At 43.1% G+C, this 19,430-nt stretch overlaps 2 protein-coding genes across 2 annotated transcripts in view; both read left to right on the forward strand.

Annotated features, from left to right (window-relative positions):
• Positions 1-904: 904 nt before the first annotated feature.
• hoxb7a (homeobox B7a) lies at positions 905-11,953 on the forward strand. The gene is made up of 3 exons (XM_055005225.1): positions 905-1,695; positions 1,843-2,055; positions 10,926-11,953. Exons 1-3 carry the CDS (start codon positions 1,500-1,502, stop codon positions 11,186-11,188), a joined length of 672 nt encoding a protein of 223 aa, XP_054861200.1. The 5' UTR covers positions 905-1,499; the 3' UTR covers positions 11,189-11,953.
• Positions 11,954-16,655: 4,702 nt separating this feature from the next.
• Positions 16,656-19,430, forward strand: part of hoxb3a (homeobox B3a) — an 87,077-nt gene continuing 84,302 nt past the window's right edge. The window contains exon 1 of the mRNA XM_035947916.2: positions 16,656-16,807. The gene's annotated coding sequence lies outside the window, so the exon portion shown is untranslated. The remainder of the gene's footprint in view (positions 16,808-19,430) is intronic.

Genomic DNA, 19,430 nt, shown 5'->3' on the forward strand with positions numbered 1-19,430 from the left:
GTGGATAGCTGAAACAAACAGAAACGACATTTTACCATTTTAAATGGTGAACGAATTAAAGGCAACAGGAGGTTCAGAGGTTTTACGCATAACGCGCCCAGTGCTTAGTGCTCACATACCAAAGCTACAAAGTGGAGTTCATACAAAACCCGATCACAGGAGGAAGGCCTTCTCTTTCTAATCCTCTAATTGTCCCACATCCTTCCAGTTAGAAAAAAAAACACATCTAGCAGACCTTTACGCACGCATACATCCTCGTTGGCCTGTTAAACATTACACTCAGCACAGAGATTTTATCCTGCTGAACTCAGTGCTGCGTGACGGGGAAAGGTCAACGTCACGGGTACGGATCTAAACACCGAACACCTGCACGCCAGGTGAGTTTCTCCTGCCTGCGAGGAAGGATCCAGCGCCAAGGAGCAGAACTAATCAGATCTGTACTCACAGGCGGAGGTGGTTTATGTCGAACGTCCCGCAGTTTGGCTCTTCTCTCTGTAATGGATTCAGAAATGTGTTTGTTCTTTGAAACATACATCCTCTCCCACTTCTAACAACCACTTGGGTTTCTAGTTTGTTTGCTTAGTTTATAGCTCTAATATTTCAAGGAGCGCGACAGAGTCGTAAGAAATATTAACCTGTAATTCTCTGTGTTTTGATTATTAGCTGAATTAAAGTGGGGTGCGGCCTCTTCAAGCTGCAGCAGATGTAATATTTCATGCTGGGCGTTATTGCAGAATGATTTTCAAAGTGACGTGGTCTGACTGCTTCCATAACACATTGTTGACATTACATCTTCATCGATGTGATGAAGATGTAATGTCATTCCATGAGTCACTTCATCTCTGGCTGCTCTGACCAGCAGGCAGCGGTCCACTGTGCACACAACAGCCTCCCTGTTTGTTCTGCTCTGTGACTGTCTCTTCTGCCTGTGTGGTCTCCGCACTGTAGGATTTGGGGTAAGACACTGAAAACGGGGGAAATCCATCTCCCTTTTTCAGTCTTCTCGGCAACTTTACGCATGTGTCTCCATTCCGAGTTCAATCAACATCACATCTGATGTTGTTTTCCGCTTTTTGAGCACGACTTCACCCGCTTCCTACCCGCCACGCAGGGCTGTAAAAGATTTAAATTTGAACTAGATGTTTGTCAGCCTCAGCCGTTTTGTTTTCCAGCTCTACATACGCTGGGTGATTAGTGGACACGTTCCGAGCTGCTCCGTATTGATTGTGTTAGATGCTATCTCCATGTGAGTTGCTGCTAATTTCTTCCATTATAATATTACATCCACAGGGAAACCCCGTCGGCCATTGGGCATTTTGACATCACATGGACGCGCCATCACGTGGTCGGAGAAGCAATGGGATGTAGGGGAGGAAAAGTGTGGGGTGGGGTGATTTTTTGTGTAAATCTAGACAGTAACACCGCGCCAATAATTCACAGTCCCTCGTAAAAAGCCGACATTAAACCGCCCCGGGTCTACAAATCATCGGCGCCAAAATATGAGTTCGCTGTACTTCGCCAACGCGCTGTTTTCCAAATACCAACAAGCTGCCGCGAGCTGCCCCGCTCTGCTCTTGACAGACTCTCAAACTTCTCCCTCCCCGTCTTCATCTGCTTCTCCTGCCGTGTCTTCCTCCTGCGCCCTCGTGTCCAGCGGATATCAACACCATCATGTCTCCAGTGAGAGAGGCAGAGGTAGGCTCCCGTTCCCTCCCTCTTCTTCTTCTTCTTCTTCCTCCTCCTCCTCCTTCCCTTCCTCCTCTTCTCCTTCATCGTTCAGCTCGTCTCTTTCGGGACTGAACGGGAGCATCGGGGGTACTCAGCATCCTCTCAACCCCACAGAAGTGCGCACAGGAGGTGCTTTTAACTCGCCGGGAGCTGGGCCGCTGTGCTCTGCTCTGCAAGGGCAACCCGCGGAGAGATTCCCCGGTCGGCCTCAGCTCTGCTCACTGGCTGCAAGTTTTCCTGAGGCGGCCTGCAGGAGGCAGAGTAGCCCGGGGCAGCGGCAGCCAAACGACGAGAGGCTGCGGATTTACCCCTGGATGAGAAGCTCAGGTGAGAAGGGAGGGGAGTGGGGTGGGAGACGTGCGTGGAAAAGTTATGAGAAGTGATGAGATGATTTGTGAGCGGTCATAAGTGAGCTGGAGTGGTGTGTGTGTGTGTGTGTGTGTGTGTGTGTGTGTGTGTGTGTGTGTGTGTGTGTGTGTGTGTGTGTGTGTGTGTGTGTGTGTGTGTGTGTGTGTGTGTGTGTTGGACCCAGTAATTACGTTAAACGCTCTTTAAACTGTTGGCCCGGTTGCGCAGCGGCCACTGCCGGTAGCTGAACTATGCCTGCCTGTCTCTTTCTCTCTGTCACTTTTTTTAAAACCTCTCTCTCTCTCTCTCTCTCTCTCTCTCTCTTTGCAGATCTTTTATGGCTCTGCGACCTCCATAAAACCATAATTTAAGACTTTGTGAATATTCATTAGCTGGTATTGTGTTTAAGCAGGGGACAGGGGTGGCTGCAGCTTTATCCTGACCTGTTTGAAAATGAAGAAAATCTTCCTCTTCGGCGTTCACGGTTATGCTCATATTCAGTGTTTGGCTCAGCTCACCTCTGCGTCCTGATACCTTGTGTTACACTGTCAGTACTAGCAGGCCCACTGAATGCCTGTTGTGCAATTGTACTGTCACCGCAATCCGTTAATACTATAAACATTATAAATTAGCAGATGGGTTTGATCTCTGAATGCCTGCCCTTTCCCCCGATTGTAAAAACGGCTTTGTGAGGCAGCAGCGGACTGGGAGCTGAATGGATGCGAGGCCTCGGATCACAACAAACACACAACGCACAAAGAGAATTTTTATGTTTGAGTCTAAATACTGAATGGTAACACGTCAAAATTGGGAAATATGGTGAGAGAGTCGGTGAGTAAAGGAGATGTTTTTTACTCTCAAAATAGAAACACGGAACAGCACAGGAGACATAAGAGCTTTTTGAAGCTTCTTCGCCCTCCATTAGTGCGCAACTGAGTGGAGGCCAGGCGCGCCCATGTATTTTTAGTGGCGTGTTTAACATGAATATGTGTGCGTAAAGCTGGCTCACGTCACGAAAATCGATCCATCTACTTGATACGTAAAGATAACTGGTAACTTTTAAATTAAATACATTTTTCTTACTCCGAGACTGTAGGGCACAGTCATTTCAAAATAATTTTTGCAGAAATCATGTCACTCCTCATTAGTTGGGGCATCCTGGCAACTACTAAACCGCTTTTTGTCGTCGCCACTGGCTTCTTCTTTAACTTTTCGCCACCGTGCCATCCCTCTGTGTGCGTGTGATAGAAAGGGTGCACAGCAACTTCTGTGGGTGCCTTTCATTTGGAGATCTGTGTGATAGACTATGTGAAAAGATGAAAATCAAATCATAAAATTAATCGTGTTTCATTTGCTTTCTTATGAGGAAACTTGTTTGGAGCTTTCTTTTGGAAACTGGAGCAGTGAGGGCCGCGGATAATATATATATTTTCATAAAAATGTAATAAACAACAATGAAATTAAGTATCACTTTTTACGAGCTAAGAAAAGAGACTCATAATGTAGTCTTCGGATAACTGTCTGCTTTTCCATAGTCAGAATAATTCCTAACATCACACACTATAAAACAAAATGAAATAAAATCTGATTTGGATTACAGGAAAATAGAAAATATGTGAATAAAACACACGCGCGCAAACACACACACAGATGCCGGAGAGGAGAGTAAAACATATTTCTTTCTCTTGGCACTTCTAATCTTTTCTCTGCTCTCTGGTCTGTGCATGTGTGCGTGGAGGGAGGGGGCGTGGTGGGGTCGGAGCAGCCAGCCTGTATAATGAATTTATAGATTTTAATTTAGATCCGATTCCAGTCCAAGGCGTCGGGAGATGATTGGAGGGAGAAGCCCCGGATGTTCCACCGCTGAATAAGACAAACACACGAGCGCTTATCAGACGGGCTCTGACGGGGACGAGCAAAAACACAGCAACACACTGCTTGTTTTATACAGGGATTTCTGTCCAACTTGCGTGTCTGTGCGTGAAAGAGAAAAATGGAGGAAGAGTGAGAGGACAATGCAGCTCCTTGTTGCTGGAGATGGCCAGAGAAATTCCCAACTCCAACTCGAGCGCACGAACAAATCACCGCCGACAGAAAATAAGCAGTGGAGCTGTTTTTCTGTCTCTCACCACGCACGCAAACACTCACACAAAGTGTCACTTCGCCATGTAGCGAGAAGGAAGTGGCGCAGAAATAAACATACGCACACGTACTTAATCACGCACACTTCCACGCTGCAGTCACTCACACGTACTGACCGCTGCTTTCAATAAAACCACGGAGGAGGCTGCGCGCAGTTATGCACAGAGGGAAACATGATGTGTGGGGAGGGAAAAGATTCTGGTGTAGCTTTTAGGAAGCATATGAGGTAAAGAAATGTGTGTTTAAGTTAAATAGGGGTGGCGCGATTATTTCACACCAGTAAATGGGCTTTGTAAAGAAATACAGTTAGAAATAGCTTTCCAAAACACACGGTGGTCCTGAGCCAGACATTTCTGAAGGCTATAACCAAATATATACCACAGAGAATATGTATTGTGTAACTGCTATTTTATTTTTTATTCTCTGGCTTATCTCTCTACTCAAATCATTAGTTGTTGCAGGGATAAAGAGAAAAAAGAAGAATAGTTCTTTGTTGCAAACAGTAAAATAAGAAAAAAAGAAAGATATGTAATGACATGAATGAAAACCAGATAAACACATGGAGATAAATAATAATATATTGTCATTAAATAGAAGTAGGAGTAGCACAGGTAAATATATAGTGATTATCTGAATAAAATTAATTTATTTTTGCAATGAAATTAAAAATCAAATACAGCTGCAGATAGGAAATACATGACTGTGTGTGTGTGTGTGTGTGTGTGTGTGTGTGTGTGTGTGTGTGTGTGTGTGTGTGTGTGTGTGTGTGTGTGTGTGTGTGTGTGTGTGTGTGTGTGTGTGTGTGTGTGTGTGAGACAGTAAACCTGACAAAGCTTCTATCAAGAAACGATGATAAAAGTTTTATCATTATTGCTTGAAATCACTGAAAACCAGTTTATGACGGCGTGTGATTGTACATCGGTGACACATTGAGCTCATCCAGACAGCAGTGGCAATTCACTGACACACACACAGGAACAACTGCTCATATATCACTGGAAGGATTCATTACAGCTGGTGTCATTTAGGATCAAATAGGCTGAATATCTGAAATACGGAGGTCAGGACCGCAAGATCGGATTTCTAGATTTAGATGATGCAAACTTTGCTTCATGTAGCTAAAGCATTTAACCCTCCTGTTGTCCTCATTTACGGGCACCAAAAACTATTGTTTCCTCGTCTGATTTTTTTTTTTTTAATTCACCGAAAAAATTCCTCAAATTTCTGAAAATTTCCAATTCAGGAAGAAAATTTCAGTAATTCCTTAAAAGTTTCCCATAAAAGTTTTATTTTTAAAAATCCCTCAAATTTGGCAAGAAAATTCTTGTAAATATTTTCAAAAAATGAGTAAAAATCTTCCAAAAAAAATCCTAAAAATATCTAAAATGATTCCATATATATCAGTAAAACTTCTAGTATTTTCTTGATGAACATTCACATACAATTTTTTGTGAATGTTCTTCAAGAAACATTTTTAACGTTTCTTTTTTTCCACCAAAAAATTCCCCCAAAATTTTGAAAATATAGACATCAGAAGTTTCACTGTGAAAATATTTTTTCCCACATTTTCAAACTTTAAAACAGGTCAGTTTTGACCCACAGGACGACACGAGGGTTAATTATTTTATAGTACCTATGATTCCTATTTAAATATACACATAGATAAATATAGTATTTCCTTGTGTTCTTCTCTCCTGCTCACAGTTTGACCCTTTGAGGATTCCAATGGAAAGTTTTCCAGCACACTTTTATGAGCCTTCACTAAACACCAGCAAATGCAGTTAAAGTCGTCAGAAACAGTCACAAAGCCCAGAGTGACTTTTTACAGGCTGGTCACTCCTTTTTATTGCTGCTCAGATGACCGGCAGAGTGAGCCTGGAGCTTATTTAGACATTCACCAGCGTCACAGCACTATCAACGCAGCACAAAAGTTTAAAAAAAATACTTAAAAGATGTCATGAGGCTGCAGAGTTCAGCACCAGATTAGCAGAGATCTCAAGCATCACCTCCCAGAGCTGTTGATGCAGCAGAAGGAGCTCTTTTTGCACTCTGATTCTGCAGAGGAAATGAGTTTAGACATTTGTGTGGCCCACAGACGACCTCTGAGCTGTGAAAATGTGACCCAGTTTCTCTTTAACCTTCAGGCGCTGCATGACCTGGTGAAGACAGAAGGTCAGGATGGATTCTGTGGTCTCACTCAGCACACACTCGTGCATATTTCACATGAATAGCAGTGGAAGGATCTTTTTTCCCTTTTCTTTAAATTAAATTAGCGCTGCTCTAGCATGGCTGTTCCACGCCAGCAGCTTGACCCTCAGCATTAGTCCTGTGAGTCTATTTCCACTAACTGTATTAATTCGAGGAAACTGGTCGAAGCGGCTCAATAGCACATCAGAGGCCACGGTGGGTCTGATTTTGCACTTTTTTCTCTGCTTTAAATTCCCCCATTAGTCATGTAGTTTATCTCCTTTAATGGCAAACAGGGTGTGAGGTAAATATTGAACAGCAGCTCCCATAGACAACAGCTGAAGCCACGGTTTAAGCACATCATTAGGACAGCATTTTATGCTGTTTACCGAGCCAGATGTGTTTGTTAGGAAGTGGAGCTGAAAGATAGAGAAGTCTAGAAGAGGCCTCCAGGTCTGAGGTCTGAGCTGAGGCATAGAAAAGTCTAGAAGAGGCCACCAGGTCTGAGCTGAAGGATAGAGAAGTCTAGAAGAAGCCACCAGGTCTGAGCTGAGGGATAGAGAAGTCTAGAAGAAGCCTCCAGGTCTGAGCTGAAGGATAGAGAAGTCTAGAAGAGGCCACCAGGTCTGAGCTGAAGGATAGAGAAGTCTAGAAGAGGCCACCAGGTCTGAGGTCTGAGCTGAGGGATAGAGAAGTCTAGAAGAGGCCACCAGGTCTGAGCTGAAGGATAGAGAAGTCTAGAAGAGGCCACCAGGTCTGAGCTGAGGGATAGAGAAGTCTAGAAGAGGCCTCCAGGTCTGAGCTAAAGGATAGAGAAGTCTAGAAGAGGCCTCCAGGTCTGACATCTGAGCTGAGGGACAGAGAAGTCTAGAAGAGGCCACCAGGTCTGAGCTGAAGGATAGAGAAGTCTAGAAGAGGCCACCAGGTCTGAGCTGAAGGATAGAGAAATCTGGAAGAGGCCACCAGGTCTGAGCTGAAGGATAGAGAAGTCTAGAAGAAGCCTCCAGGTCTGAGCTGAAGGATAGAGAAGTCTAGAAGAGGCCGCCAGGTCTGAGCTGAAGGATAGAGAAGTCTAGAAGAGGCCTCCAGGTCTGAGCTGAAGGATAGAGAAATCTGGAAGAGGCCACCAGGTCTGAGCTGAAGGATAGAGAAGTCTAGAAGAGGCCACCAGGTCTGAGCTGAAGGATAGAGAAGTCTAGAAGAGGCCTCCAGGTCTGAGCTGAAGGATAGAGAAGTCTAGAAGAGGCCTCCAGGTCTGAGCTGAAGGATAGAGAAGTCTAGAAGAGGCCTCCAGGTCTGAGCTGAAGGATAGAGAAGTCTAGAAGAGGCCTCCAGGTCTGAGCTGAAGGATAGAGAAGTCTTGAAGAGGCCACCAGGTCTGAGCTGAAGGATAGAGAAATCTGGAAGAGGCCACCAGGTCTGAGCTGAAGGATAGAGAAGTCTAGAAGAGGCCTCCAGGTCTGAGCTGAAGGATAGAGAAGTCTAGAAGAGGCCTCCAGGTCTGAGCTGAAGGATAGAGAAGTCTAGAAGAGGCCTCCAGGTCTGAGCTGAAGGATAGAGGATTCTAGAAGAGGCCACCAGGTCTGAGCTCAAGGATAGAGAAGTCTAGAAGAGGCCACCAGGTCTGAGCTGAAGGATAGAGAAGTCTAGAAGAGGCCACCAGGTCTGAGCTGAAGGATAGAGAAATCTGGAAGAGGCCACCAGGTCTGAGCTGAAGGATAGAGAAGTCTAGAAGAAGCCTCCAGGTCTGAGCTGAAGTATAGAGAAGTCTAGAAGAAGCCTCCAGGTCTGAGCTGAGGGATAGAGAAGTCTAGAAGAGGCCACCAGGTCTGAGCTGAGGGATAGAGAAGTCTAGAAGAGGCCTCCAGGTCTGAGCTGAAGGATAGAGAAGACTGGAAGAGGCCACGAGGTCTGAGCTGAAGGATAGAGAAGTCTAGAAGAGGCCTCCAGGTCTGAGCTGAAGGATAGAGAAGTCTAGAAGAGGCCTCCAGGTCTGAGCTGAAGGATAGAGAAGTCTAGAAGAGGCCTCCAGGTCTGAGCTGAAGGATAGAGAAGTCTAGAAGAGGCCTCCAGGTCTGAGCTGAAGGATAGAGAAGTCTAGAAGAGGCCTCCAGGTCTGAGCTGAAGGATAGAGAAGTCTAGAAGAGGCCACCAGGTCTGAGGTCTGAGCTGAGGGATAGAGAAGTCTAGAAGAGGCCACCAGGTCTGAGCTGAAGGATAGAGAAGTCTAGAAGAGGCCACCAGGTCTGAGCTGAGGGATAGAGAAGTCTAGAAGAGGCCTCCAGGTCTGAGCTAAAGGATAGAGAAGTCTAGAAGAGGCCTCCAGGTCTGACATCTGAGCTGAGGGACAGAGAAGTCTAGAAGAGGCCACCAGGTCTGAGCTGAAGGATAGAGAAGTCTTGAAGAGGCCACCAGGTCTGAGCTGAAGGATAGAGAAATCTGGAAGAGGCCACCAGGTCTGAGCTGAAGGATAGAGAAGTCTAGAAGAGGCCACCAGGTCTGAGCTGAAGGATAGAGAAGTCTAGAAGAGGCCTCCAGGTCTGAGCTGAAGGATAGAGAAGTCTAGAAGAGGCCTCCAGGTCTGAGCTGAAGGATAGAGAAGTCTAGAAGAGGCCTCCAGGTCTGAGCTGAAGGATAGAGAAGTCTAGAAGAGGCCTCCAGGTCTGAGCTGAAGGATAGAGAAGTCTAGAAGAGGCCACCAGGTCTGAGCTGAAGGATAGAGAAGTCTAGAAGAGGCCACCAGGTCTGAGCTGAAGGATAGAGAAGTCTAGAAGAGGCCACCAGGTCTGAGCTGAAGGATAGAGAAATCTGGAAGAGGCCACCAGGTCTGAGCTGAAGGATAGAGAAGTCTAGAAGAAGCCTCCAGGTCTGAGCTGAAGTATAGAGAAGTCTAGAAGAAGCCTCCAGGTCTGAGCTGAGGGATAGAGAAGTCTAGAAGAGGCCACCAGGTCTGAGCTGAGGGATAGAGAAGTCTAGAAGAGGCCTCCAGGTCTGAGCTGAAGGATAGAGAAGACTGGAAGAGGCCACGAGGTCTGAGCTGAAGGATAGAGAAGTCTAGAAGAGGCCTCCAGGTCTGAGCTGAAGGATAGAGAAGTCTAGAAGAGGCCTCCAGGTCTGAGCTGAAGGATAGAGAAGTCTAGAAGAAGCCACCAGGTCTGAGCTGAAGGATAGAGAAGTCTAGAAGAAGCCACCAGGTCTGAGCTGAAGGATAGAGAAGTCTAGAAGAGGCCACCAGGTCTGAGCTGAAGGATAGAGAAGTCTAGAAGAGGCCACCAGGTCTGAGCTGAAGGATAGAGAAGTCTAGAAGAAGCCACCAGGTCTGAGCTGAAGGTGACCGAGACTCACAGGTTTAGACAAGAGGTTAGAGAGGTTTATTTAACTAATCATTCCAGAATCAGTGTGATGTCAGAAGTTATGGTAAAACTGAAATACTGCAGAACATAAAACTGTGTGTAAAAGTGTATATTCAAGCACTGAGTTCTTCCTCCAGATTTAATTGAAGATAAATGTACATAATGTATTTAATGTAATGAATGCGGATGTGTACATGAAGAAAATGGTATTTATTCATGTTTTATTTATATGATGTAATACAGTTGTCAAAAAATTAACAAATGGAAGGATATTTGGGGATTGGGGGATAGAAATAATTAAAGAAAAATGAAAAATGAGGAGAGTTTGGGTAAACTCAGATTCTAAAATGTGAAATTTTCATCCGTTGATGAAAATAAAAATGCTATTTAACTAGTTTATTATTTGAATATTTCACCCTATTGCACTGGAATTTGCATGTTATATTTTTCAGCCATAACCGTAATTATTTTTCTTTTGGTCATTTCAAACATTTCATCATCTTTTTATTTCTTGGTAGAAACGGTATTCAGACAACAGACCAAAGAGAAAAACAACATCTCGAACCAAAACACTGCAAAATCCCACACACTGAGCCAAAATATATTCAGTAATTTCATTTAATGAAAATATTAAAGAAAACTGCACTTATTAAAACAGGAATTACAACCATTAGTTTAATCTTTTATTATAATACTCCCTGGTTAAGCTGTTATAATTCTGGACTTACCTTCAGTACTTTTGATGCATTTAATTTTTCATTTTTATTAGTTTTCTGGTGAACTGTGACTTCCACATCCTGAACCTCCCTCAGTGAGTCTAAACGTGTCATTGGTATATGAAGACAAAAACCCACTGTTCTAATATTTATTAGTTTAGTTCTGGTGTTCTGTATTCTATGACCTGAAATGGATTCCAGTTGTTCTGCAAATGTAAGCATTTAAAAAAACAAACAAACAAAAAAAACTTTATATCGACAGGCAGTGGCAGAGTGAGGCCCCAGAGTGACAGTGATGCACGAAGGTTGTTTTATTTTGAAACCTGTTTGTTGAGCATCAAGGTTTCCTGCTAAAATGATGCTTGAAGATGCAGCGGAGCTAAAATCTAAATCCAGGCCACAGAATAAAGTGTATCACCTGTATACCTGGAAATGTGTCTTTTACGCGCAGGTCCGGACAGGAGGAGGGGACGGCAGACGTACACGCGCCACCAGACGCTGGAGCTGGAGAAGGAGTTCCACTTTAACCGGTACCTCACGAGGAGACGGAGGATAGAGGTCGCGCATGCGCTGGGCCTCACGGAGCGGCAGATCAAGATCTGGTTCCAGAACCGGAGGATGAAGTGGAAGAAGGAGAAGAAGGCGGCGGAGGGCGGATCCCCAACAGCAGCACCTGGAGAGGAGGAGGAGGAGGAGGCTGATGAAGAGGACTGATTCTAAACTGCTCTCATTTCAAACCAGTGATGCAGATGCAGCAGAAATATGAAGTGGCTTTGGCCCTAAAGTCACGTTATCCCGGAAACAACTCCCAGTAAAAGCAAAAAATACTTAAAATTACAGGCATGTATTTTTTAACGAGCGATCCTCACAGAACTGACATCACTCTGGTTTATTTACAGCTCAGTAGAAGTGGTTCAATATCAGCTTAGATCATTTAAACATCACGCTTAGAACAGAACCATCATATAGTCCTTCACTTTGTTTCCTGCTACAGCAGAGGAGGAAGAAGGGAAATAATAATGTGATGTACAGAGAGAGATTCTTCTTAGAGGTTCATTTTATACACACAACAGAATTTAAACTTTCTGTTATTAAAGCAAAAAAGGACAAAATAGTTGTTGATGCAGTGAATAAAACAGCAGCACTTATGACTTCTGTGGATAGAAATCTCTTTGTTACTGTCGATATTGCATATGTGCATTTATGCATTTATTTGAAATGTTATAGACTTGACAATATCACCACATAGCTAATATATAGCCAGAATCTTAATCTCCTAAGCAGAACTGCACCTTTTGGTTTGCTTTTTGTGTATTTTTTTTCTGAGAAGGTTAAGCAATCACAATATGTAACTTTAAAAAGTATATTATTATTAATTTAATGACAGTTATGTATAATAAAAATAAAGATGTCAGTGGTCTTGAAGGTGCTTCTAAAAGTTGTAATTCTGGTGGAGAGTAATAAAGCCTTTTTCATTTATGCCTGACATTGTTATTTTTAAGGTGGAATCACACGATGCTTGTGGATAAGACTTCAACAGGACAGTTCTGTCACCAGTTTGCTCCAGTTTTAAGTAAGAATGAGTTAGATCTTCCCTATTTGATTATATTCCAATAAAGCACAGACACACAGGAGAGCTGATCCAGAGAATCCTCGTTTAGGTGGAATCAGACAGTTGGAGGAGCAATTATGAACAAAGACTTCTATTAAGGTTGTCAATGGATTTTTAATGTTCTTATTAAGTTTAAAATAATATTTTTTGACTATCTGCATGAAATTAAAAGGTAGTAGGGATTATGGGGTGTACGTTATTAAAGAAATAATTAAAGGCTTTTTCTTTTCATGGTTAATTTCTGTGTTTGCACCAGTGGTTTCATGTTGATCCTCATTTCCACATTAAAATGCACTTTCATTTTCTTGTATGTGAATAAAGTTAATTAAGAAAACTGCAATGAGCTTGTTGTCATTTCTTGCAGCTTCTTTATGTGGAAATATTCCAAAACAGCAGCTGTTAACATTTTCATATTTTTGTGGTTGTACTTGAAGACAGATCTCCAATAAGACTTGTGCTTCTAGAACTGCTAATATAATGTCGGTAAGAACAATAAATGAACTTAAAGGAAATAAGGAGTCATCATTAAAGCCACAACACGTTTTTAAAGCAGCGATTCCCAGTTTGGAGATAGATTCCATTAACCAGGACTGAAGTGACTGAATGTGGAATCTAACTGGTCCTCAGTTTGTTGATCTTGGATTAGAGTTAATGCAGCAGATGTGGAAAATCCTCTTAAACCAGAAGTCACCTCTTCATATTAGTAAAGTTAAATAAGTAAATGGGTTCAATTTGGGGGAATTATTTGTCCTCTATATTTGGAAAAACGTCTGATCTGCTAAAACCAAACATGGCGGTTTAACACGAAAAGAAGATGTGTGCTTAAACAGGAAAAACTGGAATGTAATTTCTGATATGCATTTAATTCTGCAGTCCACAGATTTTTTTTAAGCTGACTAAAGTGCTATCTATTAATTGAAATGACTCTCTCACAGAAAGAAGTGTCCCATCTCACACGCTGCATTAGAAGCTTTAAGTCCTTTCCAGCTTTTATAGGTTTCCACTTTGATTTGAGGTCTTTACTTTCACACATAATAAACGAGAGTCAGTCCTACAACATGCTCACCTTATTTCCAGCTTTCAGTGTATTATTTTCTCCTCGCTGCTGCGGTGGTGGACATTCAGAGTTCAAGTTTCAGCAGATCTCTCTTATTTGGTAGTGATGCAGCCGCGACTTAAGCTGCCATCCTCCCCTAAAAAGAAAAAGCAAACAAAAAATCTGCATATCATACAACAGAAAATATGAATCGGAATACATCGGAGACATAAGGCTAAAAATCTCCATTGCAGCAAATTGATATTATATCAGTGCGTAAAAATAAAAATAGCATTACACGTGATACCAGACTGATACCATAATTTAGCTGCAAAGCTTAAATATTTTCTTTTCCATCATCATCAGAGACTCGATAAATATTTTTTTATAATATAAAAAAAATAAAAAATCTTGCCCACCTTGGGTGAAATGCTGCCCAAATATATTTTGCCATAAACAAAAAACATCTTTCTTTGTAATATTAATGACATTTAAAAAAACACAAATTTTAATATTATAGCAATTCTATTTATATTTTCTTTTCGCTGCGTTTTCTATTTAAATAAATCTGACATTGGAAGTGCAAGGCTTTATCTATATTATTTTGAGAAGAAATTAAAGTGTGCGTTCTTTGAAACAAGAAAAAAAAGGAAGTTCTACAACGTTCAAAAGGACAGAGATCGTTCAAATCCAAGCTCACTGCAGAAACTGTCAAGCTGCAGGTATTCACTCCAAAAACACACCTTCTACCTGAGTTACACTGCAGCCAAAAACATCCAGGTCTGCTCCAGATGCACAAAACGTCTCCAAATCCGGACCAAATTTCCAGGACTCGGGGTTACCTCTGGAAGTCCTCGGTTATCTGTGGAAGCCAAAAAAAAGAGACTACGTGAAGGAACGAAGGGCGGTGGGGGATGTTAGAGCAGGTCCTGGTGCCTTTATTGCGTCCATGAAAAGGCCGGAAACCCCAATAAAAGCAACAAACACACAAAGAAACCAACAGATCGGAGGACCGAGCGGCCTGTTTGTGCCTCCTGCTCTTTACTGCTGTTTTATTTTCTGTTAATTTTTAACTCGGGATATTTGCATAGAGGAAGCCTTGGATCCGTTTCATGCTAACCAGACGCTGTGCGCTTTGGAAAGGTCACATGTGGGTCAATGAAGGTTTAAAATCAAGAAATCTGGGATTAAATGGGATAAAATTTAAATGCTGTCTGTGCAGGAAACTGATTTTCCACGAGCAGCCAGGCTTTAATCCAGGCATGGAGTTTGGCAATTGCCTTTATTTTGTCCTGCTAATAGCACTTTGGATTCACGGTTTTAAGCAGACACGAATCCGGGCTGTATAGCTGAATTCACAACTGTAAATTTGATGCCTCATAATACAATGACAAGAGAACAGCAATGAGTGTACATCGAAGCAACACAAACAGTTATTCAGGGAACCGGATGCCGTTTAACTCGTCCAATACGTTTGTTTTAATATCCCACAGCTCCGTAAATGAGCGTCGCTAATATAAGCTTGGACAAATTCTGGACCTTTAATTGGTCTTGTTAAAGCAGATATGGAGGTTGTTTTTACACACTGCAGCAAACGAGGCTGCATCTTATTTGAAAATTCAGGAGACGATTGAAATGGGATGTGTGGGGGGAAAGGAACTGCGTTAAGAGATAAAAATGATGCGTAAAAGATCAAGTTCTCTTCCATCACAGCTACATTCAGTGTGTTTTTACATTTACATCAGGCTGGGTCTAAGTGTGTAAACGCACAGTGCTTGTGTATTTTTGTCTTTGCAGTGTCTCTGAGCGTCCTGCGGCTCCGGGCCTGCAGGCCGTTAAATAGTGACGCTTTGCCGCATTGCGAAACCGCTTTTACGCACGGCGCTCCAGGCCAGCACCAGCACTCAGGTGATGCTGTTTCTGTGTCTGCAGATCGCCACTGGGCTCAGGTTCACTTTGCTCACTTTAAACTGGGAGTTATGCAGCATTTCACCGCCCTGCAGCACGGTAGAAACAAACAAGGGGACAGGGCGTCATCGTGACATGAATTCCTATTTCACTCTGGATCCTGAAATATACTTATTAGTATTCCTCAATATCAAAGAAAATGGCTAATTCCATTAAGTAGGTGACTGTTAATGATGAGAATATTCTGTTTCTATGCATCAAACCTTGATTTTGCAAACAAAATCGGTTGTTCTCAGCCTCCCAAACAGCCAGACTGCAGGTCGGAGCTGTTTTCACACGACACCTCTTCACTGTTGACTGTTATGAGAGACTGCTGAGGTTTACTCACACCAGACAGTCCTCTTAAAAACAAAATACTAAATAGTGGTGGTCAAACATCTCACCGACGGTGCTCTAGTATAGTCGCAATAACGGTGGACACTATGATATGGGTATATTGTTTTTTATTTTGGCATCAACAAAGTGTCATAACCAGCAGGTTGTTAAATAAATATCAGCAGAGTAAAATTAATACAGCTGAATCTTTTTTACCTTGTAGGCTACATATTAATCTGACTATCAGTGTTTTTATTCTGGTCTACTATCAGCAAATTAATAGATGAAAATAAAATAAAACTAAATGAAAAAAGCATTAAATATGGATTATTTAAAGGTGAAGAGACGTGACAGGAGGAAAGGCTAACAAACACCATTATTCTGCTTGTTTTCTGTCTTTTGAAGGCTTTCATTCTGCTGTTTAAGAGGGCAGAAGAGGAAGAAAATGGCGGCGCAGAGGATGAGAGAGAGAAGGAGCAGCTCCCCTCTAACGGCGCTCCATGAAGAAATGCAATAAATTCCTTGTTGTTTTATGAAAATTTACAACTTTGTGATACAAGTTTATGAGTGGCCGCGCGCCGGGATTGGCCGACGGGCTGGTCATGTGGACGCGCTTAACGTGAACATGAACTTTTTATGATTTCCCAAGTGGCTATATTGCTGCTGCACTCCGCTCCTCCGGCCCGAGCAGCTGCATCTCCTCCTCCGCCCGGGGCTCGGGAGGAGCCGCGAGAAGGAGCCCCGGCGACGGCGGAGAGGAACAACGAGCGGCCGGCTCTAATTAAACGGACTAGTTAATGAGAATACTAGTTGTGAGAGTGGAAAACCGGCACGAGGAGACGCTGACAACAACCCGCCCCCCTCCTCCCCCTCCCCCTCCCCCTCCCCCTCGCTCTTCCTCCTCCGCTATGGCTCCTCGCTCCGGCTGCTCTCGTGCTTGCCGTCCACGCCGAATCGGGTATACCGGGATTGAGGAGGGGCGACGCTGTGATGCCGGTTTGAAGAAGGCCATCCGCCACCGGAGGAGACACCGGAGATGAGCTCATTGTTTTTATTTTTTTTTTATTTGACATTTCATTTAGTTTGTCACCGCGTGGATGAGGAGGATGGTGATGATGATGATGATGGTGACGGGGGCTGCGATGAAGATAGCGCTAGTGTTTTGGGGACTGGGTGACAACGACAGAGGGGGGGAGAACGTACGCCCCTCCGATTCCCCCCCCACCCCCACCCCCACCCCCCCCACCCCACCCCCACCCCCCCACTCCACCCAATGATCCTCCATCCATCCGGGCTGGGGTTCGTCTCGTGCCATTCCGGGGTGCCGTGGCTTCCCTTGCACGCGGGACGCAGAAGTGAGCTGCAGGTGTGTCGGGGGCTCGTGACGGATTATCAACAAACGGTAAGAGGCTCGTTCATGCACGTTTCTGCTTCATCCGGTAGCCCTGCGCGCGCTGCCCCTGCATGCGCATTGTGTAAAGGAGCCCGACGAGCCCAAAAAAGCAGCGGAGCCGCAGGAGCTTTGCGTTTTTCTGGCTGCTCCTGGTTGATCCGTGCCCGTTATAAATGAGGTGTTACTTTCCCGCCTCAGATTAAAGCGCTTCCTCGCCGGATTAGGCTCCGTGATGAATTGTCCAGATGAATTGGCTCTCTAAGTGGTGGGATTAGGAGCGCAGGAGCCATCCATCGGTTCAGACTCGGCTGTTGGAGATCCGGAAGATTAGCTCAAGTCTTCTTTTAATTTTTTTTGCCTAAAGCTGTGCGTGGAGTGCACGCAGGGAGGGGGTAGCTGGTGTGTTCATGAGAATGAGAATGGCTTTGATGTTTGGGTAGGTGTGCAGGATTCGTCACAGCACCGTTTTTGAATGATTTTATTTTATTGATATTGAAAGCTGGTGCGTGTTAATGTTGTTCCCTCACTTGTTGGTGCACTTGGCTGCAGGTGGATTGGCTGTAAACTGAAGCCTCTGTCTGTCTTTGTGTTCTTGCCTCTCCTCCTGTGTTGTTTAGTAACTGTTTCACTTCCAGATCTCAGTGGAAAAGCTTCCAGGTTCTTTCAGCTGATTGACAGCCAGTGTGTGTGTGTGTGTGTGTGTGTGTGTGTGTGTGTGTGTGTGTGTGTGTGTGTGTGTGTGTGTGTGTGTGTGTGTGTGTGTGTGTGTGTGTGTGTGTGTGTGTGTGTGTGTGTGTGTGTTCAGACACAGGAATGCTTCTCTGTCCGTCCAGCCCACTTTTATGACTTTGCTTCCCCTTCTCATTTCCTCCCTGGGGCGGCGGGCTGTTTATTTTTCTGCAGCTAACCGGTGAAGACACCACCCAACAAACCCCCCACTACCAGCAGCAGCAGCAGCAGTAGCCCACTCACAAACACATCTGTGGGTCTGTCTGTCTGTCTGTCTGTCTGTCTGTCTGTCTGTCTGTCTGTCTGTCTGTCTGTCTGTCTGTCTGTCATCTGTTTGGTCTCCAATTTGTTGCTGTCTCAAATATCAAACACCTCCACTGGTGGGAATCCCTTCATCTCAACACACACAGACACACACTCACATACAGAAGAAGATTTTTTTTCAATCTTGGCCTAAGAATAATACCTCGGAGGCTACTTATCAATTTAGCCTTTAGTTTGACTTTCATAATTCTTATTTTCTATTCGTATTACTGTATGTTGTTTGCTATTGTACCATCACTAAGTAGAACTCGTGAAAGATTCGGCCTCGTGTAAAAATTTGACAAAGGTTTTCCTTGAATACCCCCCCACCCCCCCAAAAAAAGCGCACAATTGCGCAAATGTTGTGGGAAAAGGGTCTTTATTTTTAGTTCATATTTCCAAATCAGACACAAGCCACATTAAGACATTTATACAAATAGACATTCAAGCTCAACAATTAAAATAGTTCCCGTTGGTTTCCTGTTCTGTAGATGAACAATAACACACGTTTATGACTTTAGTGGACTATGGCACATTGTTGACAACTGGAAAAAAAATATATATAAAAATAGTAAAAAATAAAAAAATTAATTATAAAACAGCCGGGAGTCCTTTGCTCTTCCTTTCTGAAACATTGAATAAATAATTAAGTTATCATCAGTCATAAAAAAATGCCGTCACTCCTGAAAAGTAGGAGAATATTGCATTAATATTGAGCAGCAGCAGTTCCGAGTGTATTAGTTTAAACCGCAAGTAAGGAGAAACAGTAATACAGGCATTAATGGCCTGATACGGCTGTTATCCATGACATAAAAGTGCAGCATTAGACTATTATTTCTCTTATAATTTATTTAGGATTAGAAGCACTTTTGTTTTTTGTTTTGTTTTGTTTTTACGTCCAGTGACCAAGTTTTTGCAGCCATTGTTTTAGAATATGTTGACTGGAATATTGGCACTATTAACTAAAATTACGCCTTTAAATTGTAGCAATTATAGTTTAGGAACGTCATATATGTAGACTAGTTCCTACTTTATCACCACGATATAAATATTTTTTGTGAACCTGGGGAGTAAATAAAGAAAAAGGGACAAGACAAAACGCGTCAGAACGCATGCGTAGACCTGGCAAAGATTTGTACTACAATGTATTAAATTCAGGGGGGAAAAATCTAAATAAATAGAAAGGAACATTTCTGAAAAATGCTAATTATTTCATGAGATCTACTTAGTGGTGTTTGCACCAAAATAAACATTCAGAAACTACTTCTACTGTCACACATTTACTAGTCTTGGTCGCTGTTATTGTTTCTGCACTAGAAGTGATTATTAGTGTTGGATATAGAAATATATATGAAAAAAATTGTGAATAGAACATTATTATTATTATTATTATCATTATTTCAAGCGGTAATTCTGTCTTTTCTCGGCTACGAAAACAGGCAGGATTATTGTGTGCTTAAATTTAGTTTATTAATCTAAAAATGCATTTGTTCAGCCATATATTATACATAGAGCCTACATTAATGTTTTCAGTAAAAATGAACTGTAAGTTGCAGCACATACAGATGATCCAAATCCTGAAATGTTACCAAGTGATGCG

Source organism: Amphiprion ocellaris, chromosome 19 (genome assembly GCF_022539595.1).
Source record: "Amphiprion ocellaris isolate individual 3 ecotype Okinawa chromosome 19, ASM2253959v1, whole genome shotgun sequence".
In the NCBI taxonomy this organism is placed as follows: Eukaryota; Metazoa; Chordata; class Actinopteri; family Pomacentridae; genus Amphiprion; species Amphiprion ocellaris.